We start from the raw sequence: 22,287 nt of genomic DNA, 5'->3' as shown, positions 1-22,287 counted from the left end.
TTTAAGAAGAGGAAGCAGATATAAAGTCAACCAAATTGGAATAAAAGTTCTGCAGGGGGGTCTAAGCGAGGGCTAAAAAAGGATCAAAGGTCAGACTGATTTTTTACCAGAGGCCTGATGTGGAAGTCTGTCAGCCACGTCTTCCAAAGTGAAGGCCACTAGACATATTCGAAGAAATAAGAATATCCTTTCAAAAGCCAAGGAGCAGACAAACAAACAGAAGCAAATGTCAAGCAGGGCTGCACTTCTCTGTCTAAGCACCCAGGGGTATTTATCTTTGGTCCCCTGTCAAAACGGCTCGGCCATTCGGTGCAACTAATCCTACTAAACTGACTCTCTCCACTTAGATCAATGGGGCACAGCGCTAAGCACTTCTGACAGATACATACATCCGCCGCAAGTCCCAGTCCCTAAACTCAACCCTCCGCTGAACGCACGAGTAGACCCCCGCACCCGCCCCGTTCTCACTTACTAGTTTAGACAAGATCACAGAGGCAGATATGACAGTCACTGCCTCTGTAAAATTTAATACCACTCTGAGGAAAATCTCACAGGATTACTTTAACTCCGTTAACCTGTTTATCTCGCTCTTTATTCTATAGCTTTGAATAATAAATCACTTTTGCTTTCCTCTCCTCTTTAAGGGAACGAGCTGGAACTTAATGATCTCCCACCTCCGGCCCCCTCAGTCTCTCTCTCCCAGTCGCAATCGCTCCCCGTCTCTTTCACGCTCTCTCTCTCTCTCGCTCTCGTTCAGCGGCGTAATGCTTCGCTTGCCTCTCAGAGCTACTGGTGGTCAGGGGGCTGCGAATCTTATCTGATTTTCCAGAGAGGGCTTTGGAGCTGGACTGAAGAGGCAGGGACAATAACAGGAAGCGGCCAGAGGAACTGCTGGGCTGGGCTGATCACTTTTGCCACTGGAGGGGCCTGATTGTCCAGTGAGCAGCTCTGTGGGAGCTCAGACAGGTTCACATGCAGCTGGAAACAGACAACGCTGACCTGAGACTGAGGAGGATATAATTTACTGTAAGGATTTTCGAATCGAGGAAGACTGTTGAAGGGACCAAAACTCTGGTAGGTGATTTTTTTTCTAATGTTTGTCATATATATGTATATATATACTAGTGATTTTTTTTTTACTTTCTAGTGAAGTTGAGGCTATGACATTTGCTCTTTATTATATACTGTATCTCTGACTGTGTGTGTATTCAATTGGAATTGAATCCAATTTTAGTGTATAGCATAATATTTCTCATATGTATCCAAAAAATTCGAAGTCATGCTTCCTGGACTAATAGGAAGGAAATTCCCAAGGAACACCGAGTACCCATGGGAAGACGTTGAACTTATCTGGATGTAACATTTTACTTAAGGACAGAGAAACAATTATAAATCCGTGCACCATCTGTCCTGCTTTTTTTCTTGAAACAGCACTGCAGTTACAGGTTATTCTTAACGTCTTATCCCATATGCCACTGTAAGGATAATGTTTGAAGAGATGCAGAAATCAGTGCTCATCTCATCATACAAAGAACGGAAGTTGGTGATGTTAATTATTAAAGGTCATGTAAAACACCACAGTTCAGACTTTAAATAATATAAAACATGTCAGGCGTGAGCTACACATATACTTAGAATCTAAATGAAGAGAGGTGTACCAGATGAGTCAGAGGTGAGAACAGGTGCAGTGCACACACTTCAGACACTGACACCTTTAACAGCTTTCTGGAAGTTGTGGCACGGAAGATACGTGACAGAAAGAAGGGGAGAGTTAATGTATGTCAAGGCTGAATTTCCTAAAGGAGAGAGTAGGCAGACTGCAGATTGCTGGAAGCTGCTCCGTGATTAAACCTATTTTAATCTGAAGCCCACACATGGACTAACACACATACAGAGAAAGGCTTTCAAATGACTGGTTTAAACAGCAATTGCTGTGGAAATGGTGTGCTTTTCAATCATGTCAATTGGTAAGAACAATTTGTAGTGAACACGCTTTGGTGTCAATGTACTGAGATCACAATGAGTCTCAGCTACAAAGCTGTTGATAGTGCTGCACTGAATTAAAAATGTTTTATGCTGAGAGGGGTGGGTGGAGAGATAGAGAAATATGTGATGGTTACAGACTAGTTTGAATGGAAATGACCTGCTCTGATTTTTGTCTCTATAAAAAAAAAAAAACAGAAAGGGCAGAAGAGAGGAGAAAGAGTAGATTAGAACTGCTGACTGAATTATCAAGAAGTTGTAATTTAGTGTTGCTTGGCATGAAAGACATTTACATTTGCAACAAAACAGCCAGTTAGTACTGACCCAGCTAATTAAAATAAGGTCTAAAAGCGTTTTTCTAATGTTCTCATTGAGTTCTGAAAATTATTATTCTTTGAACATTTAAAAACAATTGCCATGCGAACATTAAGAGAACATTCCATTTTATAACTGCAATCATTAGGAGAATGTTACTTTTGAATGTTCTCTGAGCAATCTGAAACAAGTAGACGTTTAAAAAGTGTTAGATGAACATCCAACTAAAACTTTTTATTCGATTTTGTGCTTATGTTTTGAGAACATCTTCACAGCAATGCCATAGAAGAACCATTTTTGGTTCCACAAAGAACCATTCAGTCAAAGGTTCTTTAAAGAACCGTCTCTTTCTTTACCTTTTTTTTAATCTGAAGAGCCTTCTTTTGCCACAAAGAACCTTTTGTGAAACAGAAATGTTCTTTAGATGTTAACAGTACTTTATGAAACCATTTAGACAAAAAAAAGTTTTTCTTTGGCATCGTGAAGCACCTTTATTTTTAAGAGTGAACCTTGCCAGAACGTTAGCCAAAGTTATGAACATGTTCCTTGATGGGGGTGAGATTACAAATGTATTGTATATTATTTTCCACAAGTGTTTTGTAACTTCTGTCTACTCAGATATGGAAAGGTTACTTTGAAAATGTAATAGGTTACAGACTACAAGGTTCTAACAAGGTTCACTCTTAAAAATAAAGGTGCTTCACAATGCCTTAGAAAAACTTTTTTTGTTGTTTTGTTTTAATGGTTCCACAAAGAACCTTTTGTGAAACAGAAATGTTCTTCAAATGTTAAAGGTTTATTATGGAACCACTTAGACTAAAAAAAATTATATGGCATCACAAACCCCTTTATTTTTAAGAGTAAACCTTGCCAGAACCTTTGCCAAAGTTATGAAAACGTTCCTTGATGGGGGTGAGATTACAAATGTATTGTACATTATTTTCCACAAGTGTTTTGTAACTTCTTCTACTCAGATATGAAAAGGTTACTTTGAAAATGTAATAGGTTACAGACTACAAGGTTCTAAAAAGGTTCACTCTTAAAAATAAAGGTGCTTCACGATGCCATAGAAAAACTTTTTTTTTGTTTAAATGGTTCCACAAAGAACCTTTTGTGAAACAGAAATGTTCTTCAAATGTTAAAGGTTCTTTATGGAACTATTTAAACCAAAAAAAAGTTTTTCTATGGCATTGTGAAGCACGATGAACCTTGCCAGAATGTTTGCTAAAGTTATGAAAACGTTCCTTGATGGGGGTGAGATTACAAATGTATTGTACATTATTTTCCACAAGTGTTTTGTAACTTCTCTCCACTCAGTGTTGGAAAGGTTACTTTGGAAAATGTAATAGGTTACAGACAAGTTACCCTATTTAAAATGTAATAAGTAGTGTAACTATTTCAATTACTTTATTAAAATAATGTAACTGATTACATTTGATTACTTTTCTACATTTAAATTTCTGCATATTTTCATTTTTTTTAAAACCTAGTCCTAGACTAAATGTAAGTCTGAGCTGTTTCAACTGAAAGACACTTGCACTGACTGATCCAAAAATATATCAGTGCCTTTGTTTTTTCTCAAGATGAACACTAGTAATGTTTTTTTTGTTTTTTTTTTCTAAGCACATTTATAAAAAAATACTTAAATGTCCTAATTAAACTATGGCCTAATCCTGGCTTATTCTAAGTCCTGTTTGTGAAACCGGGCCTTAAATTAGGTAGGGTTAACCTTACAATACTCAACACTGATTAATGTCAGCCTTTCAAAATCCTTCAGAATCATACTTTAGCACCTCTTTTTACCTTGATATCATTCAGAGGTAAAATACAGATATAAAATCATAACAGGATATAGTTTAATAGCTATGATACTGTATTTGAAATCAAACCTTTGCAAAGCTATGACAGGAAACACTGGCATCTAACAATGCCTTTTTTGGACAAAAAACAGTTAATTTAAAAAATAAAGCATATATACAAACCCAAATAGGAAATAAAACCGTTATCAAATAAGCATATGTCCTATTCTGTGTCTTAAACTCCTGAAACATTGGTGTCTCATATTTTAGAGCAGTCAATGCAATATTGGAAAGAAATCAATCAAATCTGTATTCATATGTAACCCCATTTGTAATTGTTAACATTTTCATAAGTAACATAATTTAATTACAGTTTTTCTCAGTAACTGTAACAGATAACAGTTATATGTATTTTGTAATTAAATTACGTAATTCTTTTACATGTAACTAGTTACTCTCCAACACTGCACTAATGCAAAACACTGTATGAATATGCCTTCTTGTGTGTTTATCTTGGTAGCTAGCTAAGTATAACTATTTTAACTCTTACAACTTACCAAAGTAGTGGATAATGAACCGCATTGCCCTTTTACCCTAAACCTGATTGAAGACATGAATAAACAGGAACTTCTGAATAGGAGTTAACTGGAAGCATAGTACATATCTTATGCGCTGCCTGTAAATTTCTGAATCTATTGTTATAAAGTGAGGGCATTTTATACCTTATGTAAAAGTAATCATTTTGAGTGGAAGAATTTAAGAGGCCCTATAGCGAAGATTTAGCAGTTTAGGAACACTTAAGAAGCATAATCCACCTCATCTTAATATCATCATCTAAATGAGTCTAACATAAGAATGGTCCATCAAGCTAAAGCGTGTTATCTGGGATGGGAACGTATTAGTAGGCTTTAACAGTATCGCACAGTTAGAGTGTGCTGTTTCCCATGATTCAGAAGAATACAGTCGAAAGATTGCGCAACAGGAGGAACCCTAATGAGACAGGCAGTGTAATGAAGGGATTTCAAAGTCAGAGATAACAGTGGATTTCTTTCTTTCTTTCTTTCTTTCTTTCTTTCTTTCTTTCTTTCTTTCTTTCTTTCTTTCTTTCTTTCTTTCTTTCTTTCCAACATTAAACACACTGAGGCCTGTGAGGCTGAGGAAACCATCTTGAAAAGCATGAATTAATGTATATATTTTTGTTCTGTGGTTCTATTCACATGGTGTACAGATGATGAAACAGTCTGCCTGGAGGCAGATGACTGAGCCTGGCTTCTGGGCAGGTGTCCTAGTCGTTTTATGTACCCTCAGCGTAGGAGCTGATGTCCACCAAGCTCTGAAAACGCCATCAATGCCGAGCAAAGTGCTTCAAAGGCATAAGAGAGCCTGGAAATGGGATAAACTTTATGTGAATGAGGAAATGCCTACAAAAAGCCCTATAAAAATTGGAAAGGTAAAGGGTCTAAACCATGATAAATTTATTGAAAGTATGTATATAGTGCTACTTTGAGTATATGCAAAATCTGCTGCTTAATTCAAAGTCATCTGAACCAAAGCTTTGAATTCTTGTAATGTTTGCTTGTTATTTTTTCCACTTCTTTCCCTTTTTAGCTGGAGAATACATTTTTCACTTCATCTGCAAGATATAATCTCTCAGGAGAAGGTGCTAACGATATTTTTACTGTAAATGACAATGGGGATATTCTTGTCCATGTAAAGTTGGACCGGGAGGAGAAAAGCGTCTACAAACTGTCAGCTTCACTCTTCAACAATGATTTCAAAAGGCAGCTTGACCAAGATGATACGTTTGTAATAGTGGTCTTGGATATTAATGACAATAGCCCTGTGTTTCCACCTGACATCTCTGGATCCATCACCGAATCTTCTAGAGCAGGTAAGAGAGTGGCCATAATGTAGAACTGAAGAAAGATTATGCAGTACAACTTGATGGATTTATGAAATGGGGATTTTGTTGCAGTACTGTAACATTTTTTTTTTTTTTCATTTTATGCTTACATTTTTGGAAACATTATCTTTCCAGGAACAATAGTAATGACTGTAAAAGCAACTGATGCTGATGATCCCACCACTCAAAATGGAATGGTTGGGTATAAATTGTTAAATGGGACAGATCTCTTCAGCATCAACAATGACGGTAAGCAATTAGAAACTCTTGGGATAAAAGTTCTGTATCTCTATCTATCTATCTATCTATCTATCTATCTATCTATCTATCTATCTATCTATCTATCTATCTATCTATCTATCTATCTATCTATCTATCTATCTATCTATCTATCTATCTATCTATCTAAATTAGGGATACACCGAATGTTTGGCAACCAAAATTATTCGGCCAAAAATAGCCTAAAAAGCTCTTTCGGTGTTTGCCGAAATAATAAGGCAGAATAAATTATACCGAATAATGACGTGACACATTCAAATAGAGGTGCGCACTAATGCAGCAAACATGTCGACAGTGTGGAAGCATTTAAAGGGATAGTTCACCCAAAAATAAAAAATTGATGTTTATCTGCTTACCCCCAGGGCATCCAAGATGTAGGTGACTTTGTTTCTTCAGCAGAACACAAACAAAGCTTTTTAACGAAAACCGGTGCAGTCTGCCAGCCAAATAATGGAAGTGGATGGCACCAGACCTTTAAAAGTTAAAAAAAAACAGACAAATCCAAATTACACCCTGCGGCTCGTGACGATACATTGATGTCCTAAGACACAAAACAATAATTTTTTGCGAGAAACTGAACAGTATTTATATCATTTTTTACCTTTGATACACAGCCACGTCCATCTGTCCTGAGCACGAGCTTTTCATCCGACTCGTTACATGTGTATGCGCTCTGGCGTATACGCAAACGCCGTAAGGGGAAATCGGTGAAAAGTCCCGGATGAGGTTGCGCAAGCAAACGTAATCTTTTAGCTTTAAATCGGTTTGAACAATCAGGATAAGCGCAAGTAATTACCATTTTGAATAGCCGCTATACCCACAATCTCTGTGCTCTGTGTAAACAATGAGTGTTGTATACATGCGACAGATCATTTCCGGCATTTGCGTATACTACACCAGAGCGCGTATACATGCAACATGCCGGATGAAAAGCTCGTGCTTATGACAGATGGACGTGGCTGTGTATCAAAGGTAAAAAATTATATAAATACTGTTCAGTTTTTCGCAAAAAACGATCGTTTCGTGTCTTAGGACATCAATGTATCGTCACGAGCCGCAGGGTGTAATTTGGATTTGTCTGTTTTTTTTATTTTTAAAGGTTTGGTGCCCATCCACTTCCATTATTTGGCTGGCAGACTGCACCGGTTTTCGTTAAAAATCTTTGTTTGTGTTCTGCTGAAGAAACAAAGTCACCTACATCTTGAATGCTCTGGGGGTAAGCAGATAAACATCAAATTTTCATTTTTGGGTGAACTATCCCTTTAAAACTTTCCAAGCACCGACAGCGAGAGACTGTTTAGAACTGCATTGTATTTCTTTGATGAAAAGAGAAAGGGGTGGTTGATGCTGGTAATTTTATGAAGACTGAAATCGTGAAATGGCCTTAAACCATTAGTAAATAGACAAGAGAATGTTATGTTGTCTAATACATGCACAAATTGTATTTATTCTGACAGGGCTGCACAAGCCAGGGTTCTAAGTCCAAAGCGTGAGGGAAATCTGCGTGATGAGAATCATTCATAAATCTGCTGCTGTCAGCAAAAAGTAGTACTGAGGTCTTCTTGTGGGTTTCCGCCAAAATAAAAGTCAACATTCATAAATGTTAGTATTGTCATTTTACTGTTCTGTAAAGTAAAAAAAAAAGTAACACAAAAATGATAACAATCATTACAACAGCTCTATTCATACATTTATTATTACATTCTCCCTTGCTCAGCAAGGCTGCATTTATTTGTACATTAAAAAACACATGCTTGATTCAAGAAGGGGGTCTTAAAATTTGGCCAAAGAATATTATTTTACTAACTTATTAATTTTAAGTTAAATTGTGCTTTATTGATAGGCTATAATGTCTACTAGAATGTTAAAAATGCTCAGTGTTAAATAATTATTTAACAGTTATTATTTAATAGTTATTGCTATTGCTATTTTGTTGTTTTGCGATTGATTTGTTTCTTTGAAAAGCAAGACAAAACTGTAATAAGAAAATATTGGTTATTTAATTTATGCAATGTGAAAAAAAAATTGGCAAAATACATGGGGGGAAAACACAGAAAACCGTGTTCGGTATTCCGAGCTTCTGCCTTCGACCCAGTGTTTAATTTTGTTTGGCTTTGGCTTCGGCTTCAGCCAAGAATTTTCATTTCGGTGCATCCCTAATGTAAATAAAATAAATTGTTTGTTTTAGCTGAATTTTCAGCAGCCATTACTTCAGTCTTTAGTGTCACATGAACCTTCAGAAATCATTCTAATATCCTGATTAGATGCTTAAGAATTTTGTTTCTTCTTATTATAAATGTTGAAAACAGCTTAATATTCAAGTGGAAACCATGATACATTTTTCCAGTATTCTTTGATTGATTCAGAAATTGAATTATTTATATTTATTTAAAAAATGGAAAAAGTTTGTAACTTTATAACTGCCTTTCTTTGCTTTTAGGTGAAATCAGGACATTGACAAGCACCCTTGACCGAGAGAAACAGAGTCAGTATCTAATTGCTATACAAGCCAAAGACATGCCCGAAGTTACTAGTGGGAATTTAGCTACTACCATTGTGACTATCAACATTAATGATATAAATGACAACATTGCCACCTTCAAGTCAAGTAAGCAAACTCTAAAAATTGTAACTAAATATTTAGCAAAGACACACTGCATGACTATTACACTACTAGTCAACGTCAACAGAATGTCTTTTTCTCCTGCAGGGGAATACCGATATAGTGTAAAAGAAGACAGCAAACCTGGATATCAAATTGGCATATTAGGAGTGGAGGACAAAGACGAGATACAAAACAAAGATCCAACTTTTACTATACATAAATTTGGTGAAGTGTTTGAAATGAAACAAAGTAATTTGAAAGATGGAGTTCTTAGCCTTAAAATGGTAAGCATTCAATACTGAGCGAGCTACTAGCCAACTTGAATTTTTAAGACTGAGCATTGCTGTTAATGATTTCAATTTAAGTTATAATATCAGCTCTAGAATTATTGTTTTACTAATTTGTTTGCAGCCTCTCGACTTTGAAACGCTGAACGCATACACATTCAGTGTAAACGTGGACGAGCAAACAGTATCTAAACCACCAGATAACCGAGGACCCAACCTGCTGACGAGAGCCCAAGTTTTCATCAGTGTAATTGATGTTGACGAGCCACCTGTTTTCAGCCGAAATGAATACAAGTTCAGCATCGACGAGGGCCCATTCAAGAATTCAGTCATTGGAGCTGTTTCAGCAAAGGATCCAGATGCAACTGCTTACAAAATACGGTATAAACTTTAAATTTAAAAAAAGAAGAGAAAGGCTATCAGTGTTTTGATTTAATGATTAAATCTAATGTTGGCATTTTATCACTCCAGGTACTCTATTGAAGACCCAAACTGTCCTGTAACTGTGGATCCTGTACATGGACATCTGTCCTTAAAGAAGCAACTGGACAGAGAGGAAGAATCCTCGTACCTATTCCAGGTCACAGCACATGAGGATATACCAAATGGTAAGTTATAATTACATGCTTTTTTAAAACCTTTTTTATCAAAACTGTGAAATAAAACAAATGTGTGAATTATGTTAATTTGAATTCTATTTTCAGGGAATAAATTGTGTTTTTATATTAATATTATACAATGTTAGTTTAATTCATCCAAGCAAAATTGTGACCCTGGATCACAAAACCAATTGTAAGTAGCACAGATATATTTGTAGCAATAGCCAACAATACAATTTTTGTGTCAAAATTATCGATTTTTCTGTTGCCAAAAGACATTCACTGGATGTGTTTAGGTTCTCACTAAAAAGCTCTCTATTAACCTGATGAAAGAGACCTAAAGCAATACGCAACACATATAACACAGGAATTAAAAGACATAATACATGGTACATAAAACAAATATAGTCTACACCTTTGCAAAAGTATAGTGTGCACCTTTACATTTAAATCTGACATTCACAGGAAAAACATAAGTGCTTGTTTTCCTATAAAAGAAATTTAAAGCAAAAACGTGAGTGCTTGCCAAAAGATCATGATCATGAAGATATTTTGGACATTTCCAACCATAAATGATTAGTAATATGCATTGCTAAGAACTTCATTTGGACAATTTAAAGTTGATTTTCTCAATATTTAGATTTTTTTGCACATTTTCAAAAAGCTGCATTCTCGGGCCAAATCTTGTCCTATCCTAACAAACCATACATCAGTGAAAGCTTATTTATTCAGCTTTTTCAAATAATGTATAATTCTCGATTTCAAAAAAGTTACCCTTATGACTGGTTTTGTGGTCCAGGGTGACAATTTATATTTGTAATAATTTATACATTTTAACATAAGCCTTCAAAAAAAATTACCATCATGAGGAACATTAATTTAGTTAAGTCTGTGAACTTTTAATATTTGTGTTTCCAAAATATGAATATGATTTTGGGCTATTGTGATTTTAGTTGTGATTTCAGTCTTATTTATATTCTGGAAGGATCACAAGCTCACTGAATGAGATCTGGCTAATTTATCTGTTAATCAAAGAGTTGGTTCAACAAATCCAACAGAATGTGAATTTTGGGAACTGCTTTGCTGTGATAAATATGTTTATTTGCAAGAGTACTTTGATTTAATAAAAAAATAATATTGTAGCAAACATTTGTAGTAAAAATGTCTTTACATATTTACCAAATAACCCCAGCAAAGTAGTGGTTAATTATATGCATCGTCATCATTAGTATGATAATCATTATTATGACCAAGATATTTAGTAAATTTGTTTTTTTCCTCTGAATCCTCAGGTCTAAAGTCCTATGCGAAGGTTAATCTGACGGTTCTTGACATTAATGATAATGCACCAGAACTAACTAACGGGAGAGACGTGTATGTCTGTGAGAGTGATAAACCTGGAACGGTATGGAGTCACTTGAACACATTTCACATTAACACATTTAAACAGACTTTCCTTTAGCTAAATATTTCTATTTCCATTACCCTCTTGCAGATCATCGGGACTGTGGGTGCTTCCGACAAGGATGAAAATCCAGGCAGATTCCGTTTCACTCTGGCAAAAAGGAGCTCAAACTTTTCCCTTACTGACAATCAAAGTGAGTTGAATTCATGTTCACTAAAGTTGATCCACAGAGTAGTTCAGCCACTCTACCCTTATAGATATAGTATAATGTTTGTAATGTTGAATTTAATGGATTTTTTAAATTATTTTAATAAGTTCCTTGAAGTTTACTTTTAATGTTAATAACAGTTTTTGCACAAAAAAGCAAATAAATATGTGTAAAAATTATTATTTCCAACCCTCATTCTGACCCTCTGTCTGAAATGACTTGTTTTTAAAAGGGTGTCCTTTAAGGCGTCTCAGTAATCTGCAACTGTTATGATTGGCTAACGTCATTGCATTAGAAACAATATCAACACCCCTTTGCATGAGTCTTTTGACAACATGATAAAAAAACGGTCATTTCCGAACAACGCATTATAAAATCATTTACTTACAGTTTGTGATGCAGCTGCAGTCAGATTTAATCTCACTGCATCTTTCAACAAATTTCTTTATGAACTCTCTTCTTTATGACAACTGTGCCTCGATTACAAATCAACATGCTCCGAAGTCCAAACCATCCATGCCATTAAAAAAAACTATTCACTTATTCTTTACGCTGGGATCCTTGTGATATCTGTACAAAGACGCGAACAATTTGTTAAACTAAACACATCAAAGCGAAAGTCCTTTCACTCCATTTGTCCAATTGATGACAGACTCAAACGCGTGGACTGTGTCAGAAATCTGAATACTGTATGCAGTTTAGACAAGATAGCAGCAGTGATTTGTATTTAGGGGTTCAAGCATGTAGCACTAAAACCATAATTTAATTGTTATAAATGGTTACAGCTCAGCAATCTCCACGTAAAACTGATTGTGCAGACCAAATCGTAAGTCGTTGAGACTTGAAACTTGCAGGGATGGTAGTACTCACACCGCCGACAAAGTCACAAAGGCTCGCCCCAATTGGTCTGAAGGGGGGCGCTACAGCGATCAAAAGTACGAAATCGCTCATTACTCCTAAACCGTCAATCGCAGGCTCAAGTGTCTTATGTCATTGGCTGGCATGCCAACATAATTTTGCAAACTAGTCCTAGGTTTTTTTGTCTGTTTGGAACCAAACCAGTGCAGAAAGATTCTCTGGAGAGTGAATATCAATAATTATCAAAAAAAGTCAAATTTTTCTACTCGCCGTCGCAAAGGGACACCAAAACATTTCAATTAAATATCTTCACCAAACTCGGAACACTTATGTAAGAGCTCAATCTGAGGTTGCAGGACAAAAATCATGGAGCTTGGCCACTTGGTGGCGCTATTTAAAAAAAAGACATAAAAATGGCAATAACTATGCAACCATGTGTCCTATCAACATGGAAATCAGGCCACCATTGGCCTGCGTTTTTCAAGGGCACAAACGATTGTGCACTGCACTGTTTTTCCCACATACACGCGATATTTGTATCATATGACAGAACTTTTCATTCCGGATGGCTGTCAATAAAATTGTTTGTTAAATGATTGAGAAGATGTAAAAAACCTGCTTTTGCGAACTAGTCATAGCTTTCTTTGCTCAATCTGGAAAAAAAAAAAACTGCAGTACAAAACAATGCAGAACTCTGGTCAATAATTATCAAAAAAATGGTAATTTACCCTTTGGAAAGCTATAACGGGGTCTTTTAGAAAAGGAGCCTGTCTGAATTTACCCCAAATCCTATAAAGCCTAAAGAAAAACTCAAAACTTCACAGAACTTGGTGGTGATCTGCGACCGGTGATTCTAAACAAGCACGCACAGTTTTAAGGAGATCAGACCACAGCTGGTGCTGTAACAGTCATAAACGTTTCAAAACTTAATATTTCTATGGTAAATGACCTGTATTTTCAAAAAAGACTTGCTACATAATGTCTTTAAATGCCTTAAAGTGCTTGAACCCCAGTAATCGCAGCTTGCAGCTATACTTTCTATTTGTTTTTGACACAGCGCAAAACTCGCATTCAGTGTAATCATCCGTTAAGCTACTAAAGCTACAAAGCTAAGACCTCTTATATGACGAAAGATCAATGCAAATTTGATTTCTCATGTCATGACCCCTTTAAAAGATCTAGTTCTTGTGCAGGTACAGATACATTTACTAGATACATTAAGACTTATCCTTAGTCCTCTACTCCAAAGCAAACTAACTGCTGCTCATTTCTAGAGTAATCAGGCATAAAAGGAAAAGGAAAACACCCACCAAAATACTGTAAAATGCATTAGGTACAAGCTTTCTAAAAGCAGCAGCAGCCATGCACAATGAATCTATGATCTGACACTCCATGTTCTAAATGTGCCAGACTGAGAAACATTTTCAGAACGCTGTGGTTTCTTTCCTCACAGCTGTATAATGAACTAATATGACAGTTTACTGTTTTTCTGGCAGAAACAAGTAGAAAGGAAACCACAGTTTGTTAAGGTGCACTAAAACAAAGAAAAATGTCTTTATGTTTTTTTTTTTTTTTTATGAAAATTATATAAGCATATTAAAAAGAATTGAGAGGGATTATGTGACACTGAAAAGGTAAAATTAGAAATTAGAAATAAAAAACTGTTGTATTAAATTGTAATTCTAATTGTAATTTCGCAATGTTACTGTTTTATTGTATTTTTCATATGTAAATGCAGCCTTGGTGAGCTTAAAGCATGTCTTTCAAAAACATAAAAAATCCCCAAACATGTTTTAATTATTCCTAAATGTAATCTATAAATTAATTACATTTATTTCTAGTCACGTATTCAAGTAACAACAGAATGTTGCTTTTTACAACTGCAACTGACTTTCCTCAAAATGTGCTAGATGAGCACTTCAATTTAGGCCACACGAATGTCAAAGTGAAGATTTACTCTTCCTACTATTGTGTGAAATGGGATATTCTTAGGCCTGGTTGCATTGAATTGTCAGACGAATCTCAGCAACATTTCCCTCCGAGCATCAACAGAAAACAAAAGCAGAGTCCAATGACAACAATAGCACTGCTGATGAAAATTGTAAGCTTGCACCTGTGGCATACACAGTCAGTCATTTCAAATTAACGACTTGCTCTCTTCAATTATTAATATTTGTTGTAGATAACACTGCGAGCATTAGGCTGAGGCAAGGCGGTTTCAGTACAGAGCACTCAGTGGAGCATGTGCTGGAAATCGAAATCGTGGACGGAGGTACACCAGAACAGAAGAGCATTAACCTCCTCCAGATTAAAGTGTGCACGTGCCAGGCGGAGCGACGGGTGGAGTACTGTATGGCCTACGCCCAGACCGGAATGAGCGTCAGCGCCATCTTAGCCATTCTTCTCTGCATCGTCACCATCCTGGGTACATTTACACACATCTCTTATCTCACTTGCTTTTCCTTTTTCTGTTACAAAGACATCCATGCAAGGGCATTCCCACATTTCTTAGCATTTTCCTTTTTTCTTTTTTTTTAAATAAACACATTTTTTAAAAGCAATTGCATGATTTAAACAAGCCTAGCAAAACAGATTATGAAGGATTCATGACCTGACAGGAGGGTGGTTATATTAATGATACATATGAACATTTTAAATCCTGTCTTTGAGGAAAGGCTTTTCTCTGTAATTTCCCAAGTGGAGACGCTGTTTATTTTATTCACAATCTTATGATGCTTTAAGTGGTCTGGTTGTATAAATAAACCAGGGACGGAAAACTGTAAATAAGTGCATGTAAGGTAGTCGCTTAACTCCATATTCAGTGTTAGTTAGTGTACTGTACAATGAATATGTTTTCTCATACAGTATGAGAAAAAGGTGGTTGTTTAACCCTAAACGGTGCATATTAGTTTACCCCAAAATGAAAATGTGTATATGACTTTTTTTCTTTAAGACAAACACAATCGGAGTTATAATAAAAAATGTCCTGCCTCACAATCTTTATAATGGCAGTGAATGGGTGTTGAGATTTTGAAGCAAAATAAAATGCATCCATCCATCATAAAAAAAAATACTCCACACAGCTCCAGGGTGTTAATAAAGACCAAATTGATGCATAATTTGTATAAGAAAATTATCCATATTTAACACTTTATAAACCATCATCTCTACCTTCCGCTAACTGTCGTAGACGTTCACAATAGAGTGATGTTCCAGCAAATGATGTAGGATGCAGGCGTAGCATAAGCTCCGGTGAGATTTGACAAATGTGGAAGCGCAGTGAAGAAAGGATTTGCAAAAAAAAAAGTCAGCCAAAAGCAGACTGGGTTTCCTTTGCTGTAAACAAAACTCAGTTCTCGCCAGCCTAGTATTTTCTAATTTCTCAATTTTTATGGTAGGTTTATTTGAACAGTGAGAGACAGAATGACAACCAAAAAATCCAGAAAAATGCATTTAAAAAAAGTTATAAATTGATTTGCATTTTAATGAGTGAAATAAGATTTTGACCCCTTCTTGGTGGCAATACCCTTTTTGGCAATCACAGAGGTCAGATGTTTCTTGTAGTTGGCCACCGGGTTTTTGTCCCAGTCCTCTTTGCAGATCCTCTTCAAGTCATTAAGGTTTCGAGGCTGATGTTTGGCAACTTGAACCTTCAGCTCCCTCCACAGATTGATGGCTAAGGCCACTCCAGGACCTTAATGTGCTTCTTCTTGAGCCACTCCTTTGTTGCCTTGACTGTGTGTTTTGGGTCATTGTGAGATGAGTTGATGCCAAAGAGCATGATTTTGGTCTTATCTGACCACAACACTTTCACCTAGTTCTCATTGTCAAACTTTAGACGGGCTTGTACATGTGCTTTCTTGAGCAGGGGGACACTGTGGGCGCTGCAGGATTTCAGTCCTTCACAGTGTAGTTTGTTATCAATTGTTTTCTTGGTGACTATGGTCCCAGCTGCCTTGAGATTTTTGACAAGATCCTCCCATGTAGTTCTGGGCTGATTACTCACCATTCTCATGATCATTAAGGGCCTGTCCACACGGAGACGCGTTTCGCTGTATACGTATACATTTTTTATCGTATTGGCGTTTCATCCACACGGATCCGGCGTTTTAGGAGACTGAAACCGCTATTTTTTGAAACCGGGTCCCAAAGCGGATAAATCTGAAAACGACACCCTCCCGGTTTCGTGTGTACAGCCAATCCGTGTATTTTGTGAAACGATGATGTCATCACATCACGTGTCGGCTGCGTCACACGTAACAGCAACAACAATATTGGCGGACTACATGATTGTGTTCGTGTTGCTACTAAGCCTACTAGCTTTATTACAGCAAAATCTATTGCTTCTATGCAACTGTTCTGAGCAACAAGCGATAATGTTCGCATCTTCGTCTTCTTCTTCTTAGTTCGTACAGCGCGCAAGGTTATGCGCATGCTCAAAGTCTTCTTCTCCGTGTATAGTGTATCTCTATGGCAGAATTACAGCACCCCATACTGGTCTGGCATATATACTACACCGTTTTCAGTGGTTTCGTGTTTACGGAACTTTTTTTAGAACGAGGGAAAAAAAATGACCGGATAGGGAATGCACCGGCTTCGTGTGGACGGAGCCTAAAACTCCACAAGATAGCCCATTCCAGCCTTGTGTAGGTCTACAATCTTGTCCCTGACATCCTTGGACCGCTCTTTGGTCTTAGCCATAGTGCAGAGTTTGGAATCTGATTGATTGCTTCTGTGGGCAGGTGTCTTTTATACAGGTAACAAACTGAGATTAGGAGAACTTCCTTTAGGAGAGTGCCCATAATCTCAACTCGTTACCTGTATAAAAGACACCTGGAAACCAATCTTGCTGATTAATAGGGGATCAAATTCTTATTTCACTCATTAAAATGCAAATCAATTTATAACTTATTTGAAATGTGTTTTTCTGGATTTTTTTGTTGTTATTCTGTCTCTCATTGTTAAAATAAACCTACCATTAAAATGATACACTGATCATTTCTTTGTTTGTGGTGCGCTGTGGCAAGCATTTTTTGCATGCTCTTGAGCGCTTATTAGGCTTTGTAGGCAATTATAGGCTAATTATTATGATTTATATGGTTTATTAATAAATGTGTGGCTAATGCTTAAAATAAACGCCTACTATTCAACAAGAAAAATCTTTAAGCCAGGTGCACACTGCACGATTTATAATAGTGCTTTACGATTGTTGCTTGTCAGACTCTACGAACATGATGATCATGTCACACTGTGGGATCTCAGTGTCTTTAATGTCAGACTGTACAACAGTCAAGATGCGTTAATGGATACGCACAATTAAACTTGTCTGGTGTTCCAGTGGATGACGTAGGATGTAGGCATAGTGTAGTGCAGAGAAGAAAGCAAAAATTAGCAATACAAAACGAGGATTTGTACAGGAAACTGTTGGAGGATTTCAATATAAGCCAGAAGCAGACTGGCTTTCTTTTGTTGTAAACAAAACTCGGTTCTTACCAGTTTTAAGTCCAATGCCTAAGTCCTATGTCATCCACTGGAATGCCACTCTCTAGAGATTATGGTTTGTAAAGATTTGAATATGGATATTTTTCGTACACAAACTTTGATTTACTTCAGAAGGCCTTTATTAATCCTCTGGAGCCGCGTAGAGCACTTTTTATTTTGGACGGACGCACTTTATTTCCATTCAAAATCTCAACCACTACTGACTGGCATTATATCCCTGATAGCACACGTACATCTCGGAGACGTCTATTTGATGTCTGCATTTACATCTGCAAGACAGTTTGCTCATCTGCAATACGTCTATTGGACGTTTCCTATCAGATGTCAAATAGACGTCTATTAGATGTCTTTAAGATGTTTATGAATTAGAATGTATGTAAAACTGACATCTTACAGACGTTTGTACACAGCAGATGCTTTCCAGATCAAGAGATCTTTAACAGACATCATGCAGACGCACGTGTGCTATCTGATAAAGCTTGGAAGAGCCAGGACATTGTTAAATATAACTCTGATTGTATTTGTCTGAAAGAAGAAAGTCATATACACCTAGAATGGCTTGTGGGTGAGTACATCATGGGGTAATTTTCATTTTTGGGTGAACTATCCCTTTAAAGTATGTCATTACCTAACATTGTAAAAGTACATATAAGTACATTCTAAAAAGGTACCACCTCAGTGACAGACTTTGTACCTTTTTTTTCCTGAAAGTGTAAGTGACATTTTGCTTGCGTCTCTACACCTTCTTTAAAGTAGAGGTTTGTGCTTGCATTTCTACATGTGAGAAACAAGGCAGGAGTGATGACAGTTAAGACAATCTGCTGATCTACAGTCACACTCAGACAAAAAGTGTTGACGTATTCTGAAGTTCACATACCCCCATGAGAATAAGAGACTTCCTTTTCAACACCACCTTATGTTCTTTTCCACGTGTGTTGTCAATCAAAATTATAATGAGATTAGATTGCAGAAATAAACCAGCAAGTTGTTAAAATGATTATGAATGAAAGAAAGAACAAAAAAGAAAAAATAATATTGACATTGTGTCTATTTCTTTCATCTTCTTAGTCATCGTCATCCTTATGGTGTTGAGGAGGCGCTATCAGAAAGAAGTGTTGGTTACCAAGTCTTCTGGCGAGATCCACGAGCAGCTGGTGAGATATGACGAGGAAGGCGGTGGAGAAATGGACACCAACGGTTATGATGTTTCCATCCTGTCCTCAGCCTGTCACGACGGCAGCTTTCAGCCCGCCACGGGGCCTTCGCTCTACGCCGTGGTGAAGAAACCCTCTGCTTGTAAGGGGGACATGGCCGTGATGATCGAGGTGAAGAAAGATGAGGCTGACCATGACCGAGATGGGATTCCCTATGACACTTTACACATCTACGGCTATGAGGGATCTGAGTCCTTGGCTGGTTCTCTCAGTTCTTTGGACTCATCCTCCACTGGGTCCAATTACGACTATGACTTCTTGCACGAGTGGGGACCTCGTTTCAGGACCCTGGCTCAGCTCTATGGAGTAGATGGCTCAGACACTGACAGCTCCGACTGATTCGAATGCAGGCCAAGGTTATCAGGTAGTCATCGTCCTAGGAGGACACATCAGCATGATGGAGACTGCTGACTACGCCTCTTGATGGGACTTTTTTTGTAAGGGTCCCTTAAAGAAAGGAATCAACAAGTGCCAATACTTGTTTCATGCATTGTTATGACATTATGATGAGCACTACTGTATTTGTAATTTTCATAGTGTATGTTAGTAGAAAAACTTGCCTTGGTTTCTCAGACTGGTTTTTCCCCAGGTGGATTTTGTATAAAACAGCATTGGACACCGGTCGGACAAACTCTTTTATTTTTTTGTTTAGGCTGGTTTATCCTTACAGCAAAACTGATTTCGTTTGAACACAAAATATCTGTGTTCATTTTGTGAAGGATTTTTTTTTTCTTTTTGCGTATATTTTATTACTCCACCCAATCTCATTTGAAAACATATTTTGTTGACTTATTTTGGTGACATGGTGGTCAATTCGTATGAATTTGTATGATTAGACTCAATTTGCAACCAAGCTTAAAAGTTACAAGTAGCAATGAGATTGTGGTGTTTTTATACTTGTTTTTCACATCTTGTATTCCTGTAAAAATCCTCAGTTTTCACCGTTTTTTCTATGTATACAAGTGTTTTTAGACTCATGGTCAGTGTAATTGCAGAGCCAGCATTGTCCAGCAGACTCTTCTCATCAGGAAAACTACTGTATTGCCATGGGAGCAACAAAGGAAGTGGTGATAACTGTACTTTGAAAGAATTAAAGGCTACTCCAAGTTTATTTGACAGGAATCATCAGCACATCGATTGTTATGAGTAAAGCCCAAATCTCAAAGGTCGGCCATTATAAGGCAATTGCAGACGTCTCAGGAAACGTGCAGTGAGTTGTATGCCTGTTGAAATGTGAGAAGTGGTCTGAATAACTGTATTACCATGTGAATCATACGTGTGGCTATATATTTAACAGCGTTAAATGAGAAAAAAGCTAAATTGAACTTGTTCAATAATATTTTGATTATAGTTCACAAAAACGTGTAGCAAACCAGCCAGTGTCTTGACAACATTGTTCATCCTTCATTCAAGACTAAATAGACAAGAGGATCTCCTTTCATTGAAAAAATGTGTAAACTATCTTTATACCTTAAATATTTACCTCTGTGCACAAACTCTACCCTGTTTCCCCCATTAACCACGGGCACAATATGTGGAAGCCACCTTCTTCCTTTCCTGTAGGGAATTACACGCCAAGCACTCTTCTCCCGTCTCGTTTAAAATGAGCAGCTCCGTCACTGAAATGTCAACTTCCCGTCTGTGTGAGCACAAGGAAACGCACTTCCTGTTCTCTTATCTTTCAAGTGAAGGAACAGATTGAAACCGTTTTCCTGTTTTCTTGTCTTAAAGGGATAAAGAAAGAAAACTGAGGAGAGCAGGAAAATGTTAAAGAACAACATAAATCACACTGTCTTGATCACAAAGGCATTGTCCTTCAAGACAAACTGCGCTGCTCTTGAATGTTTTTTTTTCTTCACCGTACAGATTAAATTGTCTGTTTCATCTTTTTCTTAAATTATTTTAGATAAATATCTTTCTTTATCATTCTGGTTGTAGTATTCGACGTTTAAGCACTGGAACATGTAACTGCTCAGTCATATTTCTCAAGTAAAACAATGTACAGAAAGTTGACTGGAAGAAAACTGGAACCGTAACTAAAATTATCTTCAGTTGACTGTACATGTGATTGTTCATTATTGTTATCATATTTCCTGTAGGTATGTATGAATTATACACAGTGTATACTGTGTTGTATGAATATTTTTTAACGAACAAATGTGTCAGATTTCTTGGAAAGGTCCAGTAGATGTCAGTGTTGGGCAGTCAGACTAAACATTTCAGTATGTGGTTCTTGTGTCTGTTAGAGGGACAAAAATATGTGCCTTTTTTCTATTGTTTTTATTGTTCAAAATATTCTTTTTGTTTTCTCTTTTGAAACTGCCAATTTTGTATTTGAATAATAAACGTCATATTCCATAAAATTGTTTTATTGTCTTTAATTTAAAATAAACTCTAGAATACAATTTAATGAGGAAAAACAAGTTTAGTGACAAAATGTCAAATGTGTGTGTGTGTGTGTGAAGGCAGAAGAACATTCGTGTCTCATTAAACCGATGCTGTCTGGGTAGCAGAGGGTGCCTTGAGGTGAAGTTCACAATGTCTGTTGTTTATCGTGCAGACAAACAGATCACACAGATAGCGGCACGTTAGCGGAAATTCCAGCGTGATGTCACGCCTAACACATCTGTGAGACACCCAGCTGGGACTTCCTGAGGCTTCAGATTTGGTCATTCATAGTATATATACAAAGTAATGGCTTTCTTACAAGGAACACAGAGATAATGCAATATAATAGAGGGAAAATCTTCAAATACATATATTCACCTAAATAAATCACCATTTTCTTCTAACTAAACAGTTATCGGCCCTGTTTGGTTCTTCAATATTCTTTAAAATATATTATTTTATGTTTGACATGAGAAAAAAAACTAATACAGGTTTGGAATGACACGAGCATGAGTAAATTATGAAAACATTTTCATTTTTGGGTGAAGTACCTCTTTAAATTGATATTTGTTGGATATCAATTAACAACATTTTACAGCATATATTATTCTAGGTTAATGATCATTTATAAACATTTATATTATACATATAAAATAAATCTAAACACAACTGCGAGTCAAAGATGTTTACAAAAATGGTTTTAGGTCCATAGAAAGCACATTAAATGTAAGTAAAGTGTCGACTTTTAAGGATTCAATTAAGTTTTTGGAGAATAAAATGTCCAAATTTGGTTGAAACATGCTTTTTCTGGCTTGTACATATTCAAAGGGATCATGTTAAATTTTACTGTGTTTTAAATTAGTAAAAAGTGGCCGATTTTTAAAATGTAGAATTACAAATAATTTGGGGTGGTAAGTAATTTGTCGTTTAGGGGGAAACACT

The 22,287-nt window shown here is 36.6% G+C and overlaps 1 protein-coding gene across 1 annotated transcript; it reads left to right on the top strand.

The window, feature by feature from the left end:
* The first annotated feature begins 863 nt into the window (after window positions 1–863).
* On the top strand, window positions 864–21,320 carry cdh5 (cadherin 5). Its single transcript, XM_073836912.1, has 12 exons — window positions 864–1,074; window positions 5,326–5,547; window positions 5,706–5,988; window positions 6,136–6,249; window positions 8,720–8,887; window positions 8,990–9,168; window positions 9,296–9,552; window positions 9,643–9,779; window positions 11,063–11,175; window positions 11,266–11,368; window positions 14,424–14,666; window positions 18,812–21,320. Exons 2-12 carry the CDS (start codon window positions 5,326–5,328, stop codon window positions 19,294–19,296), a joined length of 2,304 nt encoding a protein of 767 aa, XP_073693013.1. The 5' UTR covers window positions 864–1,074; the 3' UTR covers window positions 19,297–21,320.
* The last annotated feature ends 967 nt before the right edge of the window (window positions 21,321–22,287 follow it).

The sequence above is a fragment of the Garra rufa genome, chromosome 3 (assembly GCF_049309525.1).
Source record: "Garra rufa chromosome 3, GarRuf1.0, whole genome shotgun sequence".
In the NCBI taxonomy this organism is placed as follows: Eukaryota; Metazoa; Chordata; class Actinopteri; order Cypriniformes; family Cyprinidae; genus Garra; species Garra rufa.
Note: the sequence above shows the minus strand (reverse complement) of the source record. Positions and strands in the feature narration are given on the sequence as shown.